General features: G+C 49.6%; 1 protein-coding gene across 8 annotated transcripts in view; it reads left to right on the forward strand.

Moving 5' to 3' along the window:
* Positions 1-26,321, forward strand: part of SEPTIN6 (septin 6) — a 34,035-nt gene that overhangs the window by 613 nt on the left and 7,101 nt on the right. For 5 of the 8 annotated variants that reach the window (XM_040614397.1, XM_040614393.1, XM_040614391.1 and 2 more), the window contains exons 1-9: positions 1,771-1,817; positions 8,568-8,682; positions 16,197-16,392; positions 17,559-17,745; positions 17,983-18,144; positions 23,624-23,720; positions 23,989-24,157; positions 24,651-24,783; positions 25,485-25,675. In XM_040614397.1, coding sequence (XP_040470331.1) covers positions 1,791-1,817; positions 8,568-8,682; positions 16,197-16,392; positions 17,559-17,745; positions 17,983-18,144; positions 23,624-23,720; positions 23,989-24,157; positions 24,651-24,783; positions 25,485-25,675 — 1,277 coding nt within the window. In that variant the 5' untranslated portion in view covers positions 1,771-1,790. Of the gene's footprint in view, positions 1-1,739; positions 1,818-8,567; positions 8,683-16,196; positions 16,393-17,558; positions 17,746-17,982; positions 18,145-23,623; positions 23,721-23,988; positions 24,158-24,650; positions 24,784-25,484; positions 25,680-26,321 lie in introns of those variants that run through there. The other 3 variants (XM_040614390.1, XM_040614394.1, XM_040614398.1) reach the window with 3 other exon arrangements.

Raw genomic sequence — 26,321 nt, forward strand, 5'->3', positions numbered from 1 at the left:
GCACACATAAATCTGTAACACTGATCCCAGGACACTTCCCCTGGCCCTGGCAGCACCCCAAAGCCCCAGGTACTTTGCTGCCTTACAGCCCCCCACCGTTGCCGCCCACCATTGCAATGTTTCTCCTTGGTGCTGTGCTCAGGAAGGTCGAGGTTACTGCCCCAAGGGGCCACTTTCCTGGTGGCCAGGGGGTCTCCATGCTGTAAGGCAGACCCAGCCCGGGGCGGTGCTTTGGGTCCCTTACCCCCCAAGGTGTCAGCCCAGCCCCATTGTGTCCTTCCTCTCTCGCTGTGTTTCACTTTGCAGCAAAGCCCCATGCCTGCGCTGTTGGCAGCTGCCGCCACCAGCAGTCTGTATCCTATTAGTTATTAGGTATTGGGACGAATTCCTCTGCCCTGGAAGTCCCCAGTGCGGTTTCTCCCAAGGCCTTTCTTATCCGTGACTCCTCAGACACCCACAGCATGGCTGAACCAGGTGGCTTTGCAGCTGGTCAGGCAGCTAAGAGCCACGCCAGCCCCTTCAGCCCTTTTTCTTTGCCTTTCCCGCAGCGTTAGCCCTGCTCCAACCTGCTCCTGGGCTGGTCATCAGCCCTTGGGGCAGCTTTGCCTTTCCCCAACCACTTGGACCAGTTTTTCTGGGATGTGTGAGGAGCCGGCATTATCCCATAAAGCCCAAACAACTGGTGGTGAAAAGATAATTGTCCCCTTGCTCCCTTCCTGGCACTGCCTGGTTTTGTCACTAGCTGTTGGTGGCTTCTGCGGGTGCAGGGAGGCAAAGAACTTTACCCACATGGCTGTGGGATCCTGGGGAACAGTTTAAAACACTTCTTGGGTGGCAACCGGGGAAAACATGGAGGGAAACAAGGTGCTGCTTTGGGGGAATGAGGGCACAGACAGTGCAAAGCAGAGCACCCGTTTAGGGCCAGCCCAGCCGTGCCTGCGTTAGGGACTGGTCACACTGGTGAGCTCTGGCTGGACTAAAGCTGGGGTGCCAACCTGGGGGCTTTACTCGGGGGTTCCAGCAGTGTGAATTTTTTTTGCTTTGGGTAAGGACCGAGTTTCCCCTCTGCACCACAGGGCGCAGGGGCTGGGGAAGGGGCTGTGGGCGAGCAGCTGGCACAGCTGCCATCAGCCACGCTCCCGGCCAGCCCGAGTGCGACCGCCCGACCGCCCGCAGGGAGAGTGCACAAAACACAGAGCCCTTTTATTTTAAATATCGAGTAATTCACTGAGGCAGGGAGACCCCAGACCCAAACCTTGAACCCCGGCCCGCCTGCGGGGCCACAGGGCGGCGGGCGAGGCCCCCCGGGCCTGCCCATGGAGTCGGTGCGGGAGAACCCATCACGGTGCAGGGGGCGGGCAGCGGCCCGCCGGGCAGCCTGCGGGCCTGGCAGGGCCTCTGGGGGCGGCGGGCTGCTCGCCCGGTCCCGCTCGCCCCGGCCCCGCTCGCCACCGCTGCGCCGGGCGCCTCAGCCCGCCGTGCCCCGCCACACTGCGGCCGCGGCCCCGCCCGCGGCCCGGGCTGCACCATCGCCAGCGGCCGCGGGGGGGGGGACGGGCAGCTCCGCGTCTCCCGGAGCGGGGCGGCGGCGGCGGGACCGGCGGGATCGAGCTCGGCGAGGTGGGGGACGGCAGGGCGGGGCGGGGCGAGGGGGCGGTGGCGCGAGGGGCGCGGGGCTGGGCGGGACCGGGGGCGCGGCTGGTCCGTCTATCCCCCCCGCGCGGCGCCGTGGTGGGCGCGCCCGGAGCCTCCCGGCCGGCCGGGGCGGGCGCCGTGGCGGGCGCGCAGCGATGGCGGCGGCCGAGGTGGCGCGGCAGGTGGGAGCGGGCGCCGGGCGCCCCCGGCGGCTTCCTGCGGGCCGGGCATGGCCGGGGCGGCGGGCGGGGGCGCCTGGTGGGGCCGGGGCGGCGGGCCGGGGCGGGCAGAACCGGGGCGTGGCATGGTGGGGTGCGCCGGGCGGGGCGCGGGCTGTGGGGGCACCGGCCTGGGGCCTCGGCGGGCTCCGGGGCGCAGCCCGGGGTGGCGGCGGCCCCCCAGGAGGGTCGGGATTTGGCGGCCGCTCGCAGCGGGGCCGGGTTTACCTGCGGGCGGGAGGTGTGGGGTTTCCCTGCTGCGGGGCAGCAGCCCGGCCCGGCGACCTTGGGCTGCCCGCCCCGGGGTGGCCCCGGGGGTCCTGCCCTGCCGGGTCCCCCGTGCCCGGGCCCCGCCGGGGCCGCAGAGGGACCCGCAGCGCAGCCCCTGGCTGCCGTGCTGGGGACACCTGGCCCCTGGCCCTGCACCCTCACGCTGGGCTGGGGGCCCGTTGCCAGGCCAGGGTGCGGTGGTGGGTGAAGCGCCCCTTGGCATCCCTATCTGGCCAGGGATGCGCTTCTCCTCCCAAAGAAACTGCCATCCCGTACTTGTTAGGGCGTGATGTGAGGAAGGTCGTCGGTCCGGCACCGTGTGCGGGGGGGCGGGCTGTGGGAGCTCACGCCAAACACAGGCACCGCAGCACCGCTGGGCTTTGTCCCCAAGGGTCCCCCTGCGGTGTCTCCCTGGGTGCCCATGGGCACACCTGGCACCGCCGATGCTCGCCTGCCTTCCTAGCGCAGCGCAGAGCTCTCTGTGCCTGCAGAGAATTATCCAGAAGAGGAGCAGAGGGACTTGAGCCACCTCGGTGTTCGTTAGAGAAATGCTATGGAGGCAGCTGTAACACGTTTGCATGCAGAAGCGTTTCGTCTGTGATTTGATGGGCTTCCAACTTTTGTGTCTGTGCATTAGTCCAGAAATAGTACTTGAGATGAATGCTCGCTGTTTTGTCTTCAAAGCAGTAGGTTTTAGCATGGACCCAGTCCTGTTGAACGGGTAGATGTAGCCATTCCTTGCCAGTTTGTGATGTTATTTCCTCCTGGACATACCCGTTGCCTTGTATGTGACTGCCAAGGTATGGAAAGTGACTCACTTGCTCCCCTGTCTTGTAGAGAAATTGAGCATTAGACTTTCCTAAGATAATGTACAGGAGTTTCAGACATCTCCTCGTGGCTTGGAATGAATTACAGTTGCAGCACAGCCTCTCTTCAGAGGCAAAAGAGAAAGCTAGCTGTGAGAGGGACATGTAATTAGAATGTTGCAAATTGAAAATGTCTTTGTCCAGACAGACGACGACTTGTCAGCCCAGGTCTTGGACATCTGGTTGTGGCCATGGTTTGTGGAGCAGTCAGCTGTAATGTCCTGGTGATGCAGAGGGCTGCTCTGTGTGTGCCGCAGGGTTAAACACATGTGAGAGCTGAGGCTGGGTGCGAGGGGGAGCTGTGGTCACCACCTTTTATCTAAACCCACTTTTATTGTGGAAATGGTTGGTGAAACCCCCTTCTTCCTGGGCAGGCGAGGTGGCCCTGTCACCGCTGAGCCGAGGCCCCTCTCCTGTCCTCTGCTGCCCTGGAGGGTGCAGGATTTAAGCACTGCGACCCACGGGGGATGTGTGCACCCTGCTTCCCGTGGGTGAAAGACAGGTGCAGGGGACCGGCTCGCTGGGCTCTCACTCTCAGTCTCTGTAGTACAGGTCAGAAAAATCGTTAAGATTGCTGATACAGATACATATTTTTTAATTGCTGAAGGAGACTTCTCCTGGGAACGTATCCAAACAGCATGGCATTTCTGCAGCCCTTTGGCAGAGGCATAAAGAAATATAATCTTAAGAGCTGTCAGAATTGGAGATTTCGGAAGCACTTGACCATTTGTGAAGGTTGGATGACTGAATGATGCAATGTGCCTGAGGAGGGTGGTCAGTGGTCAGGAGCTTTGGTGAGACATTGCTTGCTTTCTGTGGTCGCTGATTCAGAACTATTTATCTCCCACTTTTCTGTTGTTTTTGTTTTATATATGTCCTCATGATCTGTTATCAGCTGAGCAAAGAAAAGAAATAGAAAATCTTTATCTACACTTTACATTCCTGCTTTGCATTTATCTCTTGGAGGATGTTTATACTGTCTGCTGGATAATTCTGTCATTGCATAAGAGAATTACACACTGGTACAAGTGAGAAGTAATTGGTACAAGTGTTGCTTTAATTTGCTGTTTAATCAGAGCCAAATGCAGTCTGGGGAAGTGGATGCCATAACATCGAGGTCATGAGAAGGGATCTGATGTTGTTCTGGCTTAAAAATGATGTGAAAAACTGGTGTGGAAACCTGAATTCAGGTTCTCCCTTGCTTTGCAATTTGACATTTGACTTCTCGTGGAAGAGTTGTCTCAGGTATGGGGTTATATATGGTCTCAGCTCTGCCCATGGAGTGGCAGAGGGGCAGGGGAGTGGCTGCTGTGAGCCTTGGCCGCAGTGGTGGAGCTCTGAGCTTTGCTTCATTGGTTTTCATTGAGGGATGGTCCTGTTGTGTTTGTTGCAGCTGCTTGGAAATCCTCCGAAGGGAGTCTTCAGGGCTTTGGCATTCAAAGTGAATCTCATCTGGGGAGAGGTGGGGGATTGTGTCAGAAGTACTAAATGTCAGCTGTCAGTGTCCTAAGCAGAAACAGTCTTTTCTATTAGATGCAGAAGAAGTATTGTACCACAGTCTTTGGGAGCATTTTCTCGTCATTCAGGCCTTGTTTGGGCACGGGGTCCCTTGTGTTCAGAGCTGTAGCATTCTTTATTGCTGTGCTGCACCTGAATATTGCCGAGTGGAAGCTTTTCCTTTTCTGTGGTGTCCTTTTTCATTGTTTCTTTAGTCCAGGCTACCAGAAATTGTCCTGAATATGGAGTGCTGAATCTGCAAAGAGCAGCACCATTGCATGTCTTGGGGAGGATGCTCTGCTTTATCTCCACAAAGTGGTAACAGCCTCTTGGGGCTCCGAGGATGTTAGGCGGGGGCCATGCTGTACCTACTTGTCACGTAAAGCAGATCAAGGCAGAGATGCACATTCAGCAAGGTTTTCCTCTAATTGTTTTTTCATCCTGAGGACACTGGAGTGATACAAACACCTAGTGTCTAAATCTTGCCCATTCTCTGTAAACATTTAATGTGCAGTGCTTTCAGGCTTGGGGTCATTTATTATAACATCGTTGTATTTTCCATATATTTCTGATAGTTCTCTGTAAGAATTAAGAGTAGGCAGTGGTGGTTTCTGTGGCATGGAGAAGCCCTAACAAAAGGGGTGTAAATCCTCCAAAGACAGAGAAAAAATAAAGTAACCTCTCCAAGTGGCTGCTCCGTACTTTCACTCTACAATAGCCCTGCCTGGTAATGCAGCAAGAGAGCACGTTGCTCTTTTTGTTCTTTTAATCTTGTTTGTGGCAAACACGCCTTGCTTCCTCCCGAGCAACAACAGCCCATTCTGTCCTAGAGGAGGTCACTCTGTGTATACGGGGAAAGAAAAGGCATCTGGTATCTTGGTGTGGTGCCAGCATTCACACTGGCTGCCCAGAGATCCCATCTTCATCATTGTTCCAAGATGATAACTTTAAAACAGAGAGTATGGAAGGACTCTCAGCCATCCAGTGCTCACTGATGCTTGTGGAAAAAGCCTTTGCACATACAGTAGTCAAACCTTGCTAACCTTGTTAGTACCTCTATATGTTTTAAATTTGACCCAAAAGATTATTTTTGATGATAAGTAATGGAAGATAGTTCTTGAACGTTTTTTTTTTTCAGCAAAAAGCTTGTAAGCTTTACATATTCTCCTTCAGTTTTGACCAAGGTAATCCAAATCCACCTTTAATGTACAGGCAGGATGACTAATCACTGTGTTCATATGTTGTTTATGATGATGCTGTTTATATATAGCAGCATTCTGGATAGAGAGACACTGCTTGATGTGTGAAGACTAGTGACTTGCAGTGTTTCGTGGTGGATCAGCTAGAAAACATTTCTTTTCTCTCTGCAGGTCTGGTAATTGCTGACAACTTTCTGATGTGTTTCAGAACTAGTCTGACCTTAAAATGTTTTTGTTTTGTTTTTTTTCCACCTCATCGGATCTCTCAATGTCTTGGCCAAGCAGGCTTTGGATTTTTAACCAGAGTAGCACAATATACCTCGTGGCTGTGTACTTAACGTGAAGGCTCAGCTGCTGTGGCTGGAAATCAGGTTTTGCAGTACTTGTTTCCTGGCCTGTAGCAGATGTGAAGTGTGGTTTAACTGCCTTATAAAACCACAGGTGACTAGAAAAAGAGGCTACAGGAAATGACTTGCAGGCTGAATTCTGTGCGATGGTAAATGCCTCCTCTCAGCTGAGAGTAGCTTAACTTCTACCGTTTATTTTGTTCCATCTGGATCACACTTATATTTAGGGGTGAGGAGAAGATTTGTTCTTAATGAAAGCCCACACTCCTGCCCACGCTTCCTGGGGAGAGTAGTGTTCAAACAGTCTTCCAACGGTGCAGTTTTAAGGCTGAGTATTAAAAATACGCTTGATATTTCTCCTTCCCCAAAAGGAATCTGCCTGTGGTTCTCTTGTGTGCCTTTGTGGACTCTGTCCACCCATCTGTTCTTTACTGGGGCCATGGTGCTCCTGCTGCAGGTCAGACCCTGCCACAAGATATTATCCCAGTGCTGGGTTTCTGTTTTCATGAAGGCAGTTCAGGGGAGTTTAGGTTTGTCATCACAAAATCTGTGTGCCTGATGGTTTCCCTTGCTTCTGCTTCAGCGGTTTGTTTGGGAATTGTTGGGCCTCAGAGCTGCATCCTTAGAAGGCGAAAACAGAATCTGCTGGGGAGCTCGAGCGCCTTCCTGATGAACATGTCGTTTGGAGGCAAGGTGCTCAGGAATTAATAAAGCGCCATATTTGGTGAACATCTTGGCAGGAAGAGTCAGACTAATACACAAAATATGGTTAAGGGGAAACATGTTTACACATGACAGGGTGGTAAATATGGTTAACGGCTGAAGTGTATTTGGAGCCTTATATTTGGAAAAAAAACCCAACAGACCAGCAAAAGAGTAACAAGGCAAGTAATGATACTCTGACACGCTGCTGTAGTAAATGCAGTCCTTGGGGATGTTTTCCTAGTCTAAAATACCAGTGCCGTTAACAGAAGAGGGAAAACCAGTATGCCTGTCCCTATAAACAGTGAAATGTGAAAACATTATTCTGAAAGAGTAAGTTAAAAATTACACCCTATAAACTATTGCCTTTTGGCTATAGTATTTCTTGCAAACTGATGATGTCCCTGAAAGGCCGGGGGGAGTTTTCTGTATTTGACACTAAAATAGGTCATTAAGAAAAGCCTTTGCCTCCAGAGAGGGGAAATACCTTTCTGGGGGGCTGCAGGAGGGGAACTTCCCAGGACACAAAACCACCCGGGGTTAGCACTGACTCTCAGATTTGCACGATGGCATTTCTGAGGGTGAGCCTCTGCATGTCGTTCGTTACCGTCTGCTGTGTGGGTTTGGCACCCGGAGTGTCTTGGCGTACATAGGCCTTTGTGGAATGGCCGGTTGAAAATTTCTGACCCCGCTCCAGAAGCAAGCGGCCGTGATGGGTGTGGAGCACAGCAGGAGCTGGAGCTGGAGCTCAGCCCTTCTGCTTCCTGGGACAGAAAGGGGACATCTGGCTGGGGAGACTGGGTTAGTGATGTCGGGCATGGGAGGGAGCAGGTTGTGGGAGCAGTTTCTCATAAAGTCGTTTGGGTGGCTGGGCAAGAGCGGCCCGTGCCCCCCAGCAGGGAGATTTGGGTGCCTCCACTCCCAAACCCCTGCACAGGCTCCCTTCTGATGGGCCTGTGTGGTTAGGAACAACTCAGTTCTGGACACTTTTTCTGTTTTTTTTTTCCCCATTTATTTCCTAGCTTTGAAAAATGCTGCAAAGCTCAGCTAGCAACACTCAGAGCTGGAGAAGACCTGCTGCCTTGCATGGTCTGGCCACCTGCTCATGTGAGCATCTTCCTTGCAGCTTCCTTCAGTGATCCCTGATTTTCTGGTGTTAACGGCCATTTTATAGATTTGGACAGGCTCCTGTTTGCAGTCTGAGATTTTCAGCTTTGCAACAACGTGGAAGATATTTCTGTGTTTAGTAGCTTGAGGACTGCATTCTCTGCTGTTTCTGTGCTACAGCACTTGAGCTTTGCAGAGGCAGTGTGTTTGGGTTCAATTATTAGATGTAGATACAGGTTTCCACACTGTTTCTGTAATTCCTAGCTAGTTTCTGTAACTGCAGCTGTGAATGTGAATTACGTGTGAGTTACAATTGGCATTAAGTGAATTGTAATAGGCTTATATGGGGAGGCATCATTGAAACATTCCTTTGCACAGGGGATTCTTTTTATTTTCAGTATAAGGTGAGACTGGAGTGTCTACATAATTTCTCAAGAAAGAAATGTTTTGCCACCTCTTTATTTCAGCAGCTGTGTTTGGGTATGTGTTTTGCACAGTTCAATATTTTAGTGACAGGGCTACCTTCTAATGTGTGGCAAATGAAACGTTCTGTTTGTGCTGTCTCGATTTGTTTTGGAGAAGAGGGAAGCATGCTGACATGATTTACGGTGTATGTGCAAATCTCTGCTTCCACTGTGCCGTTGATTCTACTTGGGAGGTCTTAAGGATTTGTACAGATAAGTGTATTTTGCTTGAAAATAACACAACTATTTCATTGTATTTCAGGGTGAAGGCTGTCGTACTGTCCCGCTTTCCGGACATGTAGGATTTGACAGTTTGCCTGACCAGCTGGTTAATAAGTCAGTTAATCATGGGTTTTGTTTCAACATCCTGTGCGTGGGTGAGTATTTCCATTTGGGGAAGTTCTCTTTCTGAAAAGGGCTTCTCTGCAGCTGGATGTAGCTTGTAGGTGATGGCGTTAACAAGGTAGCTTTGATTTAGATTTCCCCAACTGTTCTGTCTATTTTCAGTAACAAGATTTACTGGTGCCCTGGGAAATCCCTGCTGGAGTTATGCAGTATGGCTTTCTACCAAGCAGTGAACCATAGAAATAAAATACCTAAAATCCCAGGGTTTTGTTACGATCTTTATTTTCCTAGCATGTTTGAATTTCATGTTTAAAAAGAAAATAGGTATTTGTGCCAGAGAACTTCGTTCTGAGATCTTGTTTGTTTAGGTATTGAATTATTATTATTATGATTATTTTAACAAAATACAAGTCATGCTCCTCTTAAATCACTAAAAGCTATTTTTTTTTCCTCCTCCCTTCTGTGCATTCTTGAATTAAAATAGCGTCTGGCCAAGCCTTAGCTGGTCAGACGATTATCCACGCTGCCATGTGGTGTGGATCTCAGCTGGGGCCTGGCGCTGTAGTAGGAGTTTGTGTCTGTTCCTGCAGCGTCTGCCAGTCTCACAGGTCTTCCACAGGGTTAGGATCCCAAATGGTCCCTCCTCGGAGGCACTCCTAGGTAACAGTAGTAAAATCTTGTATGGCTTCAGTACAGTAGTTTGATAAGGGGGATAAGGAAATTAATAACAGGGAATTATTAATTGTCTGATGGGACAATTAGTTTGTTTTACTGATGCTGGTGCCCTGCCTCTGGGAGCAGGAGGTTAATGTGTGGCCACGGCTGCTCAGTGTAAGCCCTGTCTGCAGTTGCTCCCAGTCGCGCCTGGTGTGATAGAGGGGAGAGCTGCAGCTGTGGATACCTCCTGGGGACTCATCTTAGGTGGTAGGCAGAAAAGGTTGTCTGTCCCCTCCGTGAGAGATCCAGCTCATGGTATGGACCTGGTGTTTGCCCAGGACAGGGTTAATTCTGAGAAGAGAGGAGCAGAGCAGGGAGAGGGGAGCCGAGCCCTGTTAAATGGATCTGAGAAGAAAACCTGCCCTGGCAGTGGCATTCCTGTGAGATGATAAACTTTGCTGACAAGTGGAGGTCACTGTCAGGCTGAGTCGCTAGGTGATTTCCACAGTACATGAATGTGATAAGACCTAGTGAAACTCTTGTCCCAAAGGCTGAAGTCTTAAAGTATTTCCTTTTGCACTTACTGAGCTGCTGTGGGGTTTTTCTACAAGTTATAGGTGTAGCAGTGGATGCCTCCTGTGTTTATATGTTCACTTTAATGCGTGGAGAGGAGTTGAATGCCTCTGCTTTCCTCTTTACAGGACAGAAATGGAATGCATCAATCGTTGATCTGGATAACGAGGACTTGCCGAGATCAATGTGCATTAGTTATTAATGTCAGTCTTTTATCAATAGTAATAACACAGACATGGTCAATCTTGAAATAAAGAAACTATAGAAAAAAATGAATGAGCTTCATTAGCAAAAGATCTGCAGATACCGAGTTGAGGAGGTCAGACTTTAAAATGTCTTTTAAGAGTTTTCTGGTGCCTCTGTTAACTTGTGGTAGCAAAGTTAAAATCTTACTAAACATACTGGAGAAAGGAAACAAAAAAACCCAGAGTCTATCTGTCCGTTATTCTGTTGTGTCTCACTCGTACAGCAGGAGTTTGGGGTGAAAAACTGGAAGAACAGGGAGGAAATGAGGACTGGAGCCAACAAAAGAAGTGGATTAACTGATCCCATAGTGAGGCCACTAAGCATGATAGAAAGGCACTTCATTGCCCCCCGTTTTTCAGCTGTGTGTGGCATCTGTTGGAGGAAAAATCCAATGACAATTTTGCTCTGCGCTGTACTGGATCTGAGCCACCGATTCCTCCAGCTCCTGGTGGAGGAGCCAAGGAAAGCTTCAGAAACAACTCTCAGCAGCACGTCCAGAGTGGAGCAATTTTTAGCTCTTCTCATGCTGAAAGCTGTCTCCCCTTTGAGATTAGAGCCAAATATAGAATAAATGAGCAAACCTCCCATAAGAAGTTAGGGGTTGGGGATGGTTTCTCTGATATGTTATTCCTCAGCACAACCATTTCCTTCCTAAAGCTTCCATGATAAAATGTTAGTTGCCTCTTAGTTCAGTGCAAAGGCTGGAGAAGTATTTAATGGCTGAGACTTTCTGTGCTGACTATTTCTCAGTGAGATGGGGGAAAGAAAGAGGAAGAATAGGCTGACGTTTTTAGTGTAAACTTTCTCAGTTTTGGCCAGGGTAGATTAAAGTTGCATTAGAATAGTATCCCATTATAAGCAGGAGTTTCCCCCTTCCTGTCTCCCAGGATTTGCTGGCAATTTTTTCTAACCGGCCTATTCTGTGCAATGAGAAATGGCTGTTTTGTGGCAGAAATACCTTCTTTTTTCCCAGGTGCTGTACCACCTACTGCTTGATGTCTCTCACTCCAAACTAGTGAGCCCCTTGGTGTGCAGGAGCTCTCACCAGCTCAGGAGCGGAGGGATGCGCACAGGTTTCCTTGTGCAGAGCTACTGTCTGCTCTCCAGCAGGCAGCTTTCTGTGGAGTGATGAGCTGTGCTGCCTGGAGGTTGCCCAGAGGTTGGTTTTGTGGTCACTGGTGCAAGCAGCTGAGGAGAGAACGGGATTTCTCCAACTGTAAAGCCATCGGTCTCCTCAGCCCTCTCCTGCCCCCTCACCGCTGGTCCCCTGGGGCGGGCAGCAGCGGCTGGGAGCTGGGTAGTCCTCTGAGGCGCCTCAGCATCTTCTGTGAGCCCGTGTTGCTGCTCCTGCCCCCACAGCCCAGCCTTTGCCTTGCGACAGGCGAATTGTGCAGTGTCTCTGTACACCTGTCAGATGAAAAGAACTATTTTTTCCTCTCTCTGTGAGAGGTGGCCTTATCAGGCTGAGCTGCCTCAGGGCTTGTCTCAACGAACCTGCTACATCGGATTAGCTCCCATTTCTCTACATGAAAGGGCTGTGCATGTATATACATTTTCTTTAAGATTGAATTATTTGATATCTGGAGCCATGGTTGTTAATCTTGTGAAGGACAGGTGTTGCTCCCTTGTGAAAGCTGCTCTGTGCCTCTGAATAGGGAAATAGTCCAAGGACTCCTCTGTCCTCCCACAGAGTCGATTGAGGATGATATGACTGGGACCTCTTAAATCCTGAGTGATGTGGAGAAGGGGGCCAGTGAGCCATTGTTTGGTTTTTCACTTAACATGTACTAGGGAAAAGCAGATGAAATCACCAGACGTAAAAAAGGAGGTACAGCTTTTGTGGTGTATAATTCATCTTACTGCTGCGGGGTGCTTGGGATGCCAAAATTTCTGTGGAAGGAAAAAGCTCTGAAGGTGCATTCAGCACAAAGATACCAGTTTTAGTTTGGGAAGCTGGGAGCTTCCTAAAGGAAAGAGTATTTGCTGTGGCCACAGCTGCTTCTGTTCCCCCATGCTAGCTGCTGGCCAGTGTCAAAGACAGGTACAGTAGCACCTCACCTCATCTACATCTCACCCCAAATAGCTGGTAGCCCTCGTGTCGTTTGCCTGCACAGTGTGATGTGTGGCATCACTACTGATGGCTGGATCACTTGCTCCTTGCAGCACTGCTCCTTGCTGTCTTTTGGCACGAGCTCTGCCAGGTCACCAGCTGGAGCACCCCAGAGAGTGTGAGCGATGTCCTGCCCAGGCAACACGGGGGGGGCAGTCTGGTCCCAGAGCAGAGGATCTCTGTGGTGTAGCTGAAGGGAAGAGAGTGGCACTTGTCTCAGCTGTGTTTTTGCAAGTGGTATCACTGCTCCATCAGTGTTGAGCACTGAAGGCACAATGTGCATGTGCAGTTGGAGCAAGGGAGCATCCCTCAGGAGACCAGAGGGGAGCCCAGCGCAGAGCCTCTGGCCTGGCAAACTGCTGGGTGTTAAGAGTCGACACGTTGGTGTCTTCTGGGCACTGGTGTAGAGTTGCTGCATGTCCAGAGCCTGAGTGGTGGTGTGTCTCTTGCCATTTTTTCTTACGTCTCTGAAAATTGTCAGAGTTAACAGCAGAAGTCCATCCCATGACGAAAGGCACAATGCTACAGCTTTTCAGTAGCTGTCAGAGCTTCTTGGTGCAGAACTCGTATCAGTAAAGGTCACCGTCCCTGCCCTGTCCTCCCCACAGCACTTTGTCAGCCCTGGTTTGGGAGAGCAGACCAATGCAGAGTTGTGTAATCCTTAAGCACAGTTTCAGAGATCAAATCACATGTGTGCCTGTAAGCCTGACATCAGGAAATAATCTCCCCGACAAGGATGCCTCTCACTTGGTTTGCATACACCGCTGCCTTTTCCATGGTAATTCTGCCTCCCTTAATCCCATTCATTGTTTCTGCTTTTTGGAGAAGATTCCAGCGCTGTCAGCTGGAACAAGCACAGACTACTTGTCCTTTTCATCAGACCATCTGTTCCATCTGGACTCCTGTCCTTACAAGAAGCAGTTGGCACCATTTACATCTTCCAGCCAGCAGAAAGTTGCCTCTGTGTGAGGCAGAAACTCAGGAGATGCAGAAATCCTCCCGTCTGTCATTTTGCCCTTCAAAGCAGCACTGCTCCCTGGCTCTGGTCATATTTAACACTGCAAAGCACTTTATTATTAACATCTTCAGTCTTTTACCATCACATGTCACACCATCAGTGTTAACATCATGTTTCTTTCAACTGAGACAGTCATTCCTCTCTCTCCCATCTTCCTCTTCCCTGGCAGACTTTAATGCCGTGCCAGGTCGGTGGCGTTACACGCTGCGGGGGTATCTGCTGGCTCAATGTCATTTCTGGTGGGCAGGCTTCATGTTTGAGATGCTCTGTTGATGGCTGGGTGTTACGTGTTTTAAACATGAAGTTGTAGGTGTTTGGATGGGCACCTCCCACCTATGGAAAAATGCCTCACCAGTTCAGATCTTGCCCTTCCAAAAGGAAAACCTCACTGTGTGAATTCAGAGTTGCCTTCGCTGGCCCTGTGTAGCTGGCATGAGATGGAGTATAAAAGCACGTTCTGTCTTAAAAATTTGACTGCATCTCTTAGGCACTTCTGGCCCCTCTGACAGTCTAAGTCACCCCTGCCGGAAACAACACGTTAGATTGTTTTAAAGTAGGCAATGATTAGCAGGTTCAGGATACGTTTAAAGAGTAGTCTTGGCCTCAAGCAGGAGGGAGGCAGAAACAGGAGGTGGCTTGCAGGGTGTTTTGTCTGCCTGGAAGCCGGTGTGATTTACACATGGTCTTGTGTATTTGCTGCAGAGTAGCTCCCTGCCCTGCTCGCCACTGCTGCTCCCCACTCGCCCTGTCCTGCAGCTCTGGAGGCTCGGTGCACAGAGTGCTTGATCCAAACCTGCTCCGGGGCCTGCCAAGCTATGGGATGGAGAATGTGGAGCAGCAGCACAGGAGGAGGCTTTGCAGGCTGGTGTGTGGGCAATGCTCCCAAACCCCAGCGCTGACGAGCTCCCCTGTCCTGAGACACCCCGTCAGGGTTCCTGGTGTTTGCAGGCAAGCAGCCAGCTCCCTGCTCTGGCCCACCCATCCCTTGGCAGGGGCTCTGGAAATCCTGCAGCCTTCTTAGGCTGTTTAGGTTTTTGACTTTTTTTTTTTTACGCGCCTGTTTTCCTGGAATCCCTGAGAAAGGCCTGGCGGGTCCTGCAGGCTGCCTGCTGTTAACTCTCTCAATCCCTGTGCAAACCATGGTGGTGCTCTGGTCTGCTGTGCTTTGTGCATTTGCTCCCTATTTGGGGCAAACAGTACCCCCAAAGCCCGGACTATGAGATTCCAAGTCAATGAAGGGCTTGCTGGGATCAGCCATGAGACTTCTGGATGGTCCAGCTCATTCTTCCAGTGACCTTGTGCTTTGCTGGGTCCCCGTCCCTTCCTTGTGCTGGTGCACTCCAGTTGGTGGTTTTATAGATACAGTTGATGAATGGATGTAGCACAAGGGATCGCAGCAGTGCCGGCTTGTGTTGCTGACTCCCTCTTCTCCCCTTTGGGTTGCAAACAAGATTGCTGTGAAGAGCAGCTGGAACTGTGGCCGTTTGGCTGTAGCTGGCATCAGTTGGTGGTGGAGCACAAGCTCTTAGCTGGCTCCCAGGCAGCTGTGCAGCCAAAGGAGTGCATTGATTTTCAAATGTTAATGGAACTTGGTGCCTCTGGAAAGATACTTGATATATGATCCTGGCAATCAGAGAGTGCTCAGTTCCTAGAGCAGTGGATGTTTGCCCAGCCCTGCCTGTCATGTACTTCAGCCTTGAGTGAGAAAGTCCCTTCTGGGGCCAAGAGAAAGGAATTTGCCTGTTTGCAGGGGTGAGGCTTGGAGATTTGGACGGGGGAGGATGGGGAGGAGTTTCCTCTTGTTGAATTGGGCATTTCATGGAAGTTGGATCTGTTGCAGGGCTTTAAACCTACAAAAATAAGAAGCTCTTTTCTTCTGAGCGAAGTAGGAAAATGATGAAGTCGTCTTGGCTGGGAGCTGAGGACTTGGGGGAGGGAGGGGAAGGCTGCTTCAGCCAGACACAGTCTCCCTGTGGTCCTGCAGTGGGCTAGTGGAGCAGCCTTTGCAGCAGGTGGGGATCAGCCAGTTCCTGAAGTTTTAGCAAAAGCTAGCTGGGCAGCTCAGCAACTGCTGTTTCCCCAAAACACAACAGCCCTCATAAGGCAGCAGCCAGACTCCTTATGGGTTTAGCACAAAGTCAGATCCTTTGAGCTTGGAAAGCTAGCTCCTTTGTCAGAGCGTGGTAAGTGAGGCTGCCCTGCGGAATTAGTACATGGAGGGATTTGTTTTGTTCTTCCTGGGATGTATCTAAAAGAAGTTTAAGCCTGGTCTCTGGGATTTGCCTCTTCCTTCCAGACAAGGAAATAGTTCCCCGTTGATAGATGGAATCCAAATAACAGTTCAGTGCTGCAGAACTTTTGGAAGCAAATTTTTGGAGTATTGTATAGCTTATGTGGTACGGAAACCAGATATTACAGAAAATGTCCCCTCGCAGTCTAGATGGCTGATCCCCCAACTCAATCTGTTTTGAGTACAAGAAACCAACCGCACAACTTGCTGTAGGACTAGAACCAGCTCTAAGTGTTTCTGCATGGAAGGAGCCTATTTCAGTGGCTGCTTGTTAGAGACATTGATCTGGAGCATCTTTTTTTGGAAATTCGAATGACTCACATTCCCCCTCCCACTTTTCAATGAAAACGGTATCTTCTGTAGTGTAGTTACGGATTTATGTAGGATCTGAACAACGCTTTCCCCTCTGCCTTTTCACCTCTTTCTTTTCATCTCTATTTTTTAATGATATTAGTGGCCATTAGACTGTGAAATGTAATTTGCCCAGAATACAGACCTCCATTGTACATGGCTTTCTGCTTGCCAGACGATCCCTTTGGAGCATGAGATCTGCTTTCATCTGCTACAATTTCACCCCCGTTAACATTTGGAAGCTGAAAGGCCAAGCCATATTAATACTCAACACAATATTTTAACTCTTTTTCTCCAATAGGGGAAACTGGCCTTGGTAAGTCCACTCTCATGGACACACTTTTCAACACCAAGTTTGAAGGTGACCCAGCATCTCACTCACAGCCCGGGGTACAGCTGAAATCCAACACCTATGACCTTCAGGAGAGCAACGTCAACCTCAAACTGACTATTGTGAGCACAGTGGGCTTTGGGGATCAGATCAACAAAGAGGACAGGTGAGTGAAGGGGGAGAGAGGCTGTATTATGACCCAGTTTTCTCCTGCAGGGTCACTCGCTGTGCCCTAGTTGGGCCAGACTGTGCTGTAAAGTTTTCCTCCTTCCTTCTTATGGGTTGTCCTTGTCATCCCTTTGGGATGGGTCAGGTACAAGAGACGACAGAGACAGTGGTGTGTCAGCACTGCTCCAGCTTTCAAAGCAGCTTTTCTCATGCTGTCAGAGCAGTATCTGCCCTGCTGACAGCCTTCTGCCCGAGTTCATCTGGTGGGGAGAGCAGGGAGCTCCAGGGCAGCTGCGCTTGTTTGCTCGTGCTGTGCTGACCACAAGCTGCTGATGAAACCACTAGTCTAGTGACCGCTTGGCTTACCAGCCACTTCTGGCAGGCCTCCTCCGTGTTGCCAAAGGAAGCAGGATAAATGTGGAGTGAGATACCTTGGGGGAGTATCTCTGGCAGCTCACGTCCCAGCATGGTTGGAGCGTGGCAGTTAAGGGGTGTGCAATTCCACCAGATCATCTCCAAGGTGCATCTTCACAGAGGCATTGCAGGTGGGATTTGCTGTGTTGTGGGTCTGTTAGATTTTATTTTTAGTTTTGTTTAAGATGCACTGATGTCCTTCACGTTCTGAGTCTGAACAGGCTCAGTATTTCAGATGCCCTTGCAATGCTGTTGCAGGGATTTCCTTCCCCAGAGCGCTGGGCAAAAGTAGTATGGAAGGGAGATGTGTCTTCCACCTACAGGACTCAGGGCTGTGAGAGCAGCAAGCCATTTGCTCCTGGAGTGCAAGCAAGGGTTACACACTGCTGTGAACAAGTTTACGTTATCCTTCCTTTTGAAAGTCTCTCACCCTCACGTTTTCAAAGTATGGCAGTCCACTTTCCCTGGACAGGATGGTGCATCTCCTGTTTTCTGCTGAATCTCCAGTACTGTGTTTTGTCAAACAGGCTGCTAGGGTCTGATGTAGGACCACATCTCTTTGGCGGTAGTGGAACTTTATGAGCAGGGAGGAAGGCAGATTGTGAGAACTGGTCCTAGGAAGTGAAATCTAATAAGCAGCTTCTTTCTTAAAAGCAAGCGAAGGAGCGCTGTCTGTTTACCTCTGTGACTATAAGATGTGTAACTTTTTTTTTTCTTTTTTTCTTCTTTTTTCTTTTACTTTCACCAAAGCTATAAGCCCATTGTTGAGTTCATTGATGCTCAGTTTGAAGCCTACTTGCAAGAAGAACTGAAGATAAAAAGGGTCTTGCACAACTACCATGACACCCGGATCCATGCTTGCTTGTATTTCATTGCTCCGACAGGCCACTCGCTGAAATCTCTGGACTTGGTAACAATGAAGAAGCTTGACAGCAAGGTGGGCACGTTTAACTCAGACCAGGCAGGTTGGCCGTGTGCGTGGCAGAAAGGCTGCTGTTTCGCAGAGCACATCTCCCCACTTTGAATAGCTCTTAGGCTAGTGGAGGTGACTGGGTTGCAAGATAAATCCTGTAGGTTTATTGAGCGCTTCTGAGTTTTTTTAAGTTGTATTGCAGACCTGGAAAAACTCCTTGGAGCAAAGCTGAGGACTTCTTACCATTCTGCTCTTTTCTAGGTGAACATCATTCCCATCATTGCCAAATCTGATGCCATTTCCAAGAGTGAGCTGACCAAATTTAAAATTAAAATCACAAGTGAACTGGTCAGTAACGGAGTTCAGATCTACCAGTTCCCAACAGACGATGAATCCGTGGCGGAGATAAATGGAACAATGAATGTAAGTGCTTGGTGCTTCCTCCTGTCCCAGAACAGCACTGTCACTGTAGGGTTTGGTGGCCCATATGGGGACGCTTCTTAAATCCACTTTCCCTTTTATTTTGTGTCTTAAAACCAGAGGCTTTCACAGGGATCCTGTCCTTGTAGTGTCATCCTAGGCTAGCAGAGCCTTGTGGTAGGCTACTGCCTCTCTGGTGGGCTTTTCTAGTCAGAAAACGGACTGTCTTTTAACCCCTTCCTTGTCCTAATGGATATCTGTTGAGGGATGTGTAGGAAACTGGAGAGGTGGTGAGACGTGGCTGTGCAGGGCAAGGTCAGTCCTGGGTTATGAATGAATCAGGTGGCTGTGCCCTGTCTGGTGTGAGGGGCAGGCTGCCTGCGCACCGCACCTCTCTGTTCCTCACCCTGTGTTTTTCGCACCAAACAGTTCTGCTCTCCTGGGCTGGCGTTTCCTGCAAAGCCCTGCCTCCAGCTGTCTCCTCTTGCCTGTGGCTGTCCTTGCAGCAGAGCCCCTTCACCTGGCCAGCTCTGGGACTCCTGTCTGCGCTGAGTTGCTGTTTAATTATTGATCAGGTTACTTAGCTAGGTCCTGGGTCTGATTTGGCATTTTGGCTCTGGTACCGTTGGCCAGAACGGATGGACGGGGGGATACAATGAGGCTGGTTAGAGCAGGGGCTTCACTTGAGCTACATCCAAGTGCTGATGTGAGAAATAAAACACAAGGGTGGCACCAAAGGCCCATCCAGTGCAGTGTCCCTTCTCTTCCCTAAATGTCTGCTTTTGGTCACTTTTGGAGTATGTAAGAAGAGAGAAAATGTGTACGATGCTTCACTTCCCCCAGATACTTCGCCAGTGTCTAAACCCGTTCAGTTCAAGGGTTTCTTTAGATTTCTGTCCCATGTATCACGTGATGACTGCCACCAGTGAACTTCCAGGATCCCGTAGCGAGGAGTTACACAGCTAAACCAGCAAAGTGTGAAAAACAGTACACAGCTTGGGCCAAAGATGTCTCGAGGTGCCTGCAGGCGCTTGTTCTGGCTCTAGCGTTCCGAGCATCATGGGTGCCTGTCTGCGGCTCCCTGAAAACACAGCATGCTGTCCCTTGGCCCCTCTCATGCATCCTGAGCATGCTCCCATTTTCCAGAAGGCTTTTTACAGGAAAGCAAGTAGGGGAAGTTGCTTGCTTAACCGCTGTCAATGAAGTACAGGTCTAGCTGATGTGCTTTTGTGTTGCCATTTGATCTAATATTAATAGTTGTGTTGTGTTGTGGAGGGGCCTGAAAGAAACATGAAGTTTGTCCTAACATTATTAGAGCTGTCAGGGGTGGTTTCCTGGTCAGAGTACTTTTGTGATGGCATCTTGCTCAGTGCTTAGTGCTCTCAACTTTGTAGGAATACAGTTACTCCTGGAAACAAAGACGCAACATCACTCCGTCCTCAAGGAACCAGAGGTGTGATGACCAAGGGTTAAGTCCTCTCCCCTTGGCCCTTCTGGGGGAGGAGGTGAACCTCTGCTCGTCTTCCCTTTCAGCCATTTACATGTCTCCTGGGAGGGAATTGCTGTCTCGGGTCATAGACGTTCTGGGTTGTGTCAGACACTGCGCAGAGAGATCGGCTCTTTAAATCCTCCATTAAACTGATATAAATCATAATTACCAGGTTTATGGGGACTAAGCAGGCCAGAATCTGAATCTAATCAAGGCAATTTTGTAGACCTGGAAAATTTGTATCCAAATACTGATTTTATTAACAACATAAGACAAATCTGCCTACAATTCAGGTCAGAAAATGAGCTTGTGGAGGGATTGAGACCAGGAAAAGAGTCAGGATGGGTTGATTTGGGTTTGTGATTTAAATTGCCGATTTTGGTAATGTTTAAAATCGAGGAATGGGAAACTCTGATTTAAATCAGTTGCCTTAACCTTTGTGTTTGTACTTCTCTACAGAAAACTTCATTGTCTTTGCCTGTACAGATCAACAAAGGTTATAAATGCAGTCTTCATGCTGAAGTAGTGCTTCTTGCTGTCCAGCGGCTTCTCTAGATCAGTTATTTTATTTATTTTCTTTTCTAATTACAGAGAAAATTGAGACTGGTCTTTTGAGTACTTAATGGTTTGCTTATAACCTGCATTAGTTGTCTTTTGCATGAAAAGTAGAATTAGGCTTTAAAATATGCAAACTCACCATTTCACATGCATTTTACTTTATTATGTCCACTTGTGCTGGGTGCATTAGGAATTTTTTTCTAGAGTATTTTGTATTCCAGATTGGCTTACTAAACAGCAAAATGATTGCCTGATCTGGCAGGAATTGGTTAACTGCAGGTTTTAAAATCTGTGCCATCATGGATTAGAAACAAAAATATTTAACCATGAACAAAGGCATCAAGTGAAGTATTTAGAAAATAATCAGATTAAACAAATCTTCAAAACAAGATGCCTGATTTTCCTTGAAACTGATTTGATCTTTTTGAGAATCCTACCAAACATATGTTTAGAGGTTCAGAGAAAACACTGTCCAAAATTCTTTAGGTCTCTTCCCATCTGGATTTTATTCTTAAATAAGAAAAACAAGCTCTCCTATTCTTCCAACTCTCTATTGACTTGAATGAATTAGTCTAATTGCGGGAGAAAATATTCTGCCTGCACCTGCCAGTTAAACGAAACCATGTGCAGCTACAGTGAGCTGTCCCACATGGTGGGAGCTGGAGCTTCCTTGCTGTTGGAAGAAGGAAATCACCTGCACTTTCTCCCTGGCAAAGACAGCAGCTGAACGGTTGGTACCAGTGGCAGAACTGACGCTGCTGTTGAGGGTAACCAGGCCCACAGATGGCTGAGGTTCAGGCTGTGCCTGTGTGGCCTTAGAATGTGTTTGTTGCCACTGTCTCAGGTTGCTCCTCTTGCTCCCCTTGCTCTCTTTGTCCCTTGGAAATCCCATTACTTCACTGTCCCGGAGACCTGGATACGAAGTGAACAAAAAGCATTAACAGCTGTGGGAGAAGCCAGCCATGGGATGCTCCTCATGGGCAGTCTGAAGAAACCAGCAGGGAGGTCTAGAAGCTCTCACCCAGAAGCGGCAAGATGGGAAGAGGAGAGAAATGGGCAGCTCCACTGGACTGTGGTGGTCACCAGTGGGGAGCATGTTATCACTAGCAAGAATTCACTTGGCCCTGTGTCCCGGAGGGGGAGCGGCTGGCCTGGTACCTCAGGCGCTGCAGAACTGTGATGGCTTTTCCTCTGGAAATAGCACTGTGTAGACCTGCAGAGGAGGCTGAAGCCTTTGTGGGGTTTGGTACCTGGGCTGTTTCAGAGTTCCCAGCAGTTGAACGCAGGTACAGACCAGTTCCAGTGCATCCTGTAGCAAGGAGCCTGACCTGCAGTCGGTGCAGAGCCCACCCAGTGCCTGGCAGTAGCCACTGTGGCCCCACAGTGTGATGTCTCCGGTTCCTCCCAGAGCAGCTGAAGGTGGCATGTGGCCCTTGCTCAACCCTGAGGTCGACCAGACAGCCTTCCGCTGAAAATCAGATTCCTTCAGCCTAGGAGACCACTTTCCTTTTTCTGCTACTTGGTCTGTCCCGCAGGGAACTTACCCTGCACAGAGCAGGCACAGCCGTGCTGGCCTGTGTCCCTCCTGGCGCTGGCATGTCGACTTGATTGCAAAGGCAATTCGGCGTGGAGACTGGCCCAGGAGGCCCCAGTGCGCAGAGCCTCTGCATGGCCCAGGATGGCCCCATCAGACTGACCAGCCCCACTTACTCTGCCTGTGTCCTGTGCAAGAGCTGGGAAGCCAAGCAGTGAAAGCTGAGGAGCCCATCTTTGCGAGTGCTTGCAGGCAGCTTTGCTCTACTGCAATTTGACTGTATGAGCCACGCTCTGAAAGCAGAAAGCAGCATCTCTGAAACCTTTTGATTGTACCAACTGTCATGAACTTGACTTGTCCAAGTTTTCAGATAACCTGTGGGATTAAGACTTCACCACCCGCTCTTGAGAGCGGTCCAGGGTCACTGATTTTCCATATTTTTGGGGCCCTTTTAACTGCCCAGAACTTGGTGCACTTTAATAGCTCTAGCTAACAAATGTCACGGCACAAAACTCAGCAGAAGGGAGATGACTATTTTTAAGTGCTGAAACTTTGCACTTCTTTGCAGCTTAGCAGAATGCAATGTAATTCCCAGGAGCCAGCGGAGGTGGGGAGAGATCTCACTTATTGCATGACGGATAAATGCAGCAAAGTATGATGGCAGTGGTTGGGAGGGGGTTGCTTGGCTGCCTGAGTTTGGGGAAGGAGGGGGGTGTAAGGTAAGGTCTTCTGAGCCTAGAGAGAGGTGTCAGGACTCTCTGTTCCAACTCTGCTGAGCTTGTACTGGGCAAGTCTCTTAGTCTCTCTGCAGAAGGTGTTTTCTTTACTAAAAAGTGACTTATTTTTTATTTCTGAGTTTTTCCAGAACAAATCCCTCTTGTTCTTAGTCAGCCTTCAGGTGCTTGTAGCAACTGTATTCTGTGGAGTGTGTGTCTTGGCTTGAAGAGCGTAACAAGGCACCGCTGAGCTAGTGGTACAGCTCTGCTCTGCCTTCCCCAGGATCCCTTCTCATGGGTGTGATCTCCCTGGATCTGGTCTCCTTTGTCCCCTAGCCGTGCAGCCATCTGGCTGTGGCTGCATGTAGCATCAGCATCACGAGGACTTTATAAAGCCATTGGCACTCCGCTGGGTTTCTCAGAACCAGTTTTGATAAAGTTTGACCAGTTTTGCTGCAGGATCTGGGAGAGGGGATGCTGCGGGAGAGCCCAACACAGCCGCAGGAAGCGCGAGGCACTATGGAGTGTTAGCAGGGGCAGGCTCAGCACAGCCCCCGGGGATGCCCAGTCCTTCCCAGCTCAGCCTGGCGCGGGCCTGGGCGCACATGTGGACGTGCAGGCTGAGCCGGTGCAGGGACTTGGTCAGCCCTTCCTCAGCAGGGCTGAGGCACGTGGGGAGGAAAGAGCTGTTACTCTGGGGGTCAAGGAGGGACTGTGATCTCACCATCCGACAGAGCAAGTTGTCTTGTGCTGCAGTGTGAGCTGAGGGAGTGGTGGAGGAATGGAATCAAGAAGGCTCCAAGACCTCTTTTATTGCTTCTGTGCTTGTGCAGATGTTCTCCTCAGCCACGGCAAGCCCCTGGGACAGCACCGCAGTCAGAGCCGCGTAGCACGTTGTTCGAGCTGTCATTCTGATGCTAGTCTTGCACTGGCTCATCTCACCTGAGACCCTGTGGCTGGGAGGATCAGCCAGGTAGAGGATATAGAGCGGTAGCACTAACAAGGTTTCCAAAAAGGAGCCTCCCTTCTCCCCCCTTGTCTTGGGCTAGTGGCCAGTGACTAGACTCCCTGAGATTTGTGTGTGCATAATGACTGTCTTGCTCAGTGGCTGTGCTAATCTCTGTGTGCTGGCGAGTCAGCCCGAGTGGAGAGGGACTAACGCAGGTATCATTAACTGTGTTGCAGGCCCACTTGCCATTTGCAGTGGTCGGGAGCACGGAGGAGCTGAAAATAGGAAACAAAATGATGAAGGCTCGTCAGTACCCCTGGGGCACAGTGCAGGGTGAGTTGAGCCCTGGGATTTTCGTAGCATGAATGGTGACACTCCTGCTGGGAGGCAGTGGGCTCTCCTAAGAGAAGCAAGGGGCTGCTGGACTTAAGTATCTCACTGGGAATTATCCTTTGTTAAACCCTTGTGTTAGGCCTGGAGTAACAGTTTTCTCTGCTTTGGAAGGGCTGTTAAACTTGTTGGAGGAGTAGACAGGTGGAGAGTGTTGGAAGAGACCTTTGTTTCTGCCCCCATCTTACTCCTTTGTCATGTTTTCTTACAGTGGAGAACGAAGCTCACTGTGACTTTGTGAAGCTGCGGGAGATGCTGATTCGCGTGAACATGGAAGACCTTCGTGAACAGACCCACACACGCCATTATGAGCTGTACCGGCGATGTAAGCTGGAAGAGATGGGTTTCAAGGACACTGATCCAGACAGCAAACCCTTCAGGTGGGATCCCTGGAGGAGACAGGAGAGCTCCCGATTGGCTTTGTTCATGCGCTGCGTGTGTGTGCCTGTCCTTGAGAGAACACGTAAAAAACCAATGCGGCAAGAAAACCTGCCAGGTCAGATTAATTCAGACTTCAGCAAAGGTGCTGGCTGAGTGAGGGAAGGTGAAAACACAGAGAGCATGTGCAGGATTAACTGTGAAACTGCAAGTGTAGCAGTAGAAATGTCTGTGCTGGAGAGATACAGCAATGTCCCTCTGAACTAGTGTTAGTTGCCAGCTGGTCTCTTTGAAATGCCCAGCATTCAACATGCAGAAAAGTGCAGTAGCTTACAGACCCCAGAAACAGTTGGATAAAAAAGACCTTGGGCACGTGTGGGTGAGTAGGAAAAGTGCTGTGGGCAAGCAATATTCATGGTGAGGGCCTGATTTCAGAGGCTCAGGGGAAGCAGAGTTTGTCCCAAGTCATATCACTGGACTTCCCTTTCTTTTTAGCTTACAAGAAACTTACGAAGCCAAAAGAAATGAGTTTCTGGGGGAACTGCAGAAAAAGGAAGAGGCAATGAGGCAGATGTTTGTCCAGAGGGTCAAAGAGAAAGAAGCGGAGCTGAAGGAGGCTGAAAAAGAGGTGAAGACTGCAGTACTTGTCTCTTCATGGTTGTGAGTGATAGATCCACTCCAAAGTAGGTAGCTGCTGCCAAAGCACTCTCTGCAGACCACAGTTTAGGACTTTCTTATCAAGAAATCTGAAGTTTGACTGGGGTCATGGTGACATTAAGGGGACATGGGGACACGTTCTTCCTGTGGGACAAGACTAGATCACAGTGTTTGCAGTGTACAACCTAGTGCACCATGAAAGTGCCATAGTCTTGATTCTGATGGAGAGTTGCAATGTGGCAAAACTCAAGGAGAGAAACAGCCCCACATATAAGCTTGTTATATAAAAAATATACCTATACAACTTCCTTTGTGTTGTAAAAAATCCATTAATTTACTGACCTTTAAAGAGGAATAAGGCAGAGACCCCTGGAAATGGTTTACTTTTTTTTTAGTTATTATTATTTTTATGATTATACACTCCCAATCCTCTGTTGTCAGTCTGTGCGATGGTGCATCACTAGAACACTGCCTGGTTTGTAAGCTGTTGTGGAAGGGGACTGTTCCCTGCCTTTTGTCTACACAGTGACAACTCAGGGGGGCTAGAAACAATGTAGGGACCAAGGGAGTCTTGCAGGCTCAGATCTCATGGGATCCTTCCATCTTCCCTTCTCCTGTGAACAGAATGTCTGGTAGTGCTGGGCCCTGCTCACCTCTCTCCTTTCCCTCCAGCTACACGAGAAGTTTGATCGCCTGAAGAAGTTACATCAGGATGAAAAAAAGAAGCTAGAGGATAAGAAGAAGTCTCTGGATGATGAAGTAAATGCATTTAAACAAAGGAAGACAGCAGCTGAATTGCTCCAATCTCAAGCTCAGCAGGCTGGAGGATCGCAAACTCTGAAAAGAGATAAGGAAAGAAAAAAGTAAGTTGCTAAGCCAGTGGTATTTGCTTTTTGGTAATGGTTCTCCTTTACTGTTTTTCTGGGTGCTCATATCTCTCTTCCAGCCTAACCAGTCATTACCAGGGGAAGGTTTGCAGCCAGATTTAATCTGTAGTAAGGTTTAGTAGCTGGAAGCATTTTACTTTTAGCTGTCATCCTGAAGAGCAGGGAGTAGTGCTCACTTCCCTCATTGTTTGCTGACAGAATGGGAGAGGATGAACTTGGTTTTATTCCCTGAGATTCCCTGCTCCTCCCTTGGTCTGTCAGTGCTTGTAATGAAGTGGGACAGTATTGGCTGCCAAGGCTAGGGTGCAGATAGCAGGGACATCCCGCTACCCCCAGAGAGGAGCATGTCCTGTCTCGGAGTCTTATTTGTTTAGGTTGGGAAAAAGCTTATACTGTGGAAATTACTCAGCAAGACTAATAGTCTTGAATTCTGGAATGTGCAAAATATAAGGCTGCTGCAAAATTAGGGGATAGGTCACAGTTCCTTGTTAGGGCTGGTGTTCTTCTCCAGCCCTAAATCAGCTTTTTGCTCTCCACAGAAACAGTGAGAAGATCCTGCGTGACTTTAGCAGGGGTTCCCCATGCCAGGGACTAGTGTGACAGGATCCGGCCCCTCGTTAGG

This window comes from Falco naumanni, chromosome 14, assembly GCF_017639655.2.
Source record: "Falco naumanni isolate bFalNau1 chromosome 14, bFalNau1.pat, whole genome shotgun sequence".
Lineage (NCBI taxonomy): Eukaryota > Metazoa > Chordata > Aves > Falconiformes > Falconidae > Falco > Falco naumanni.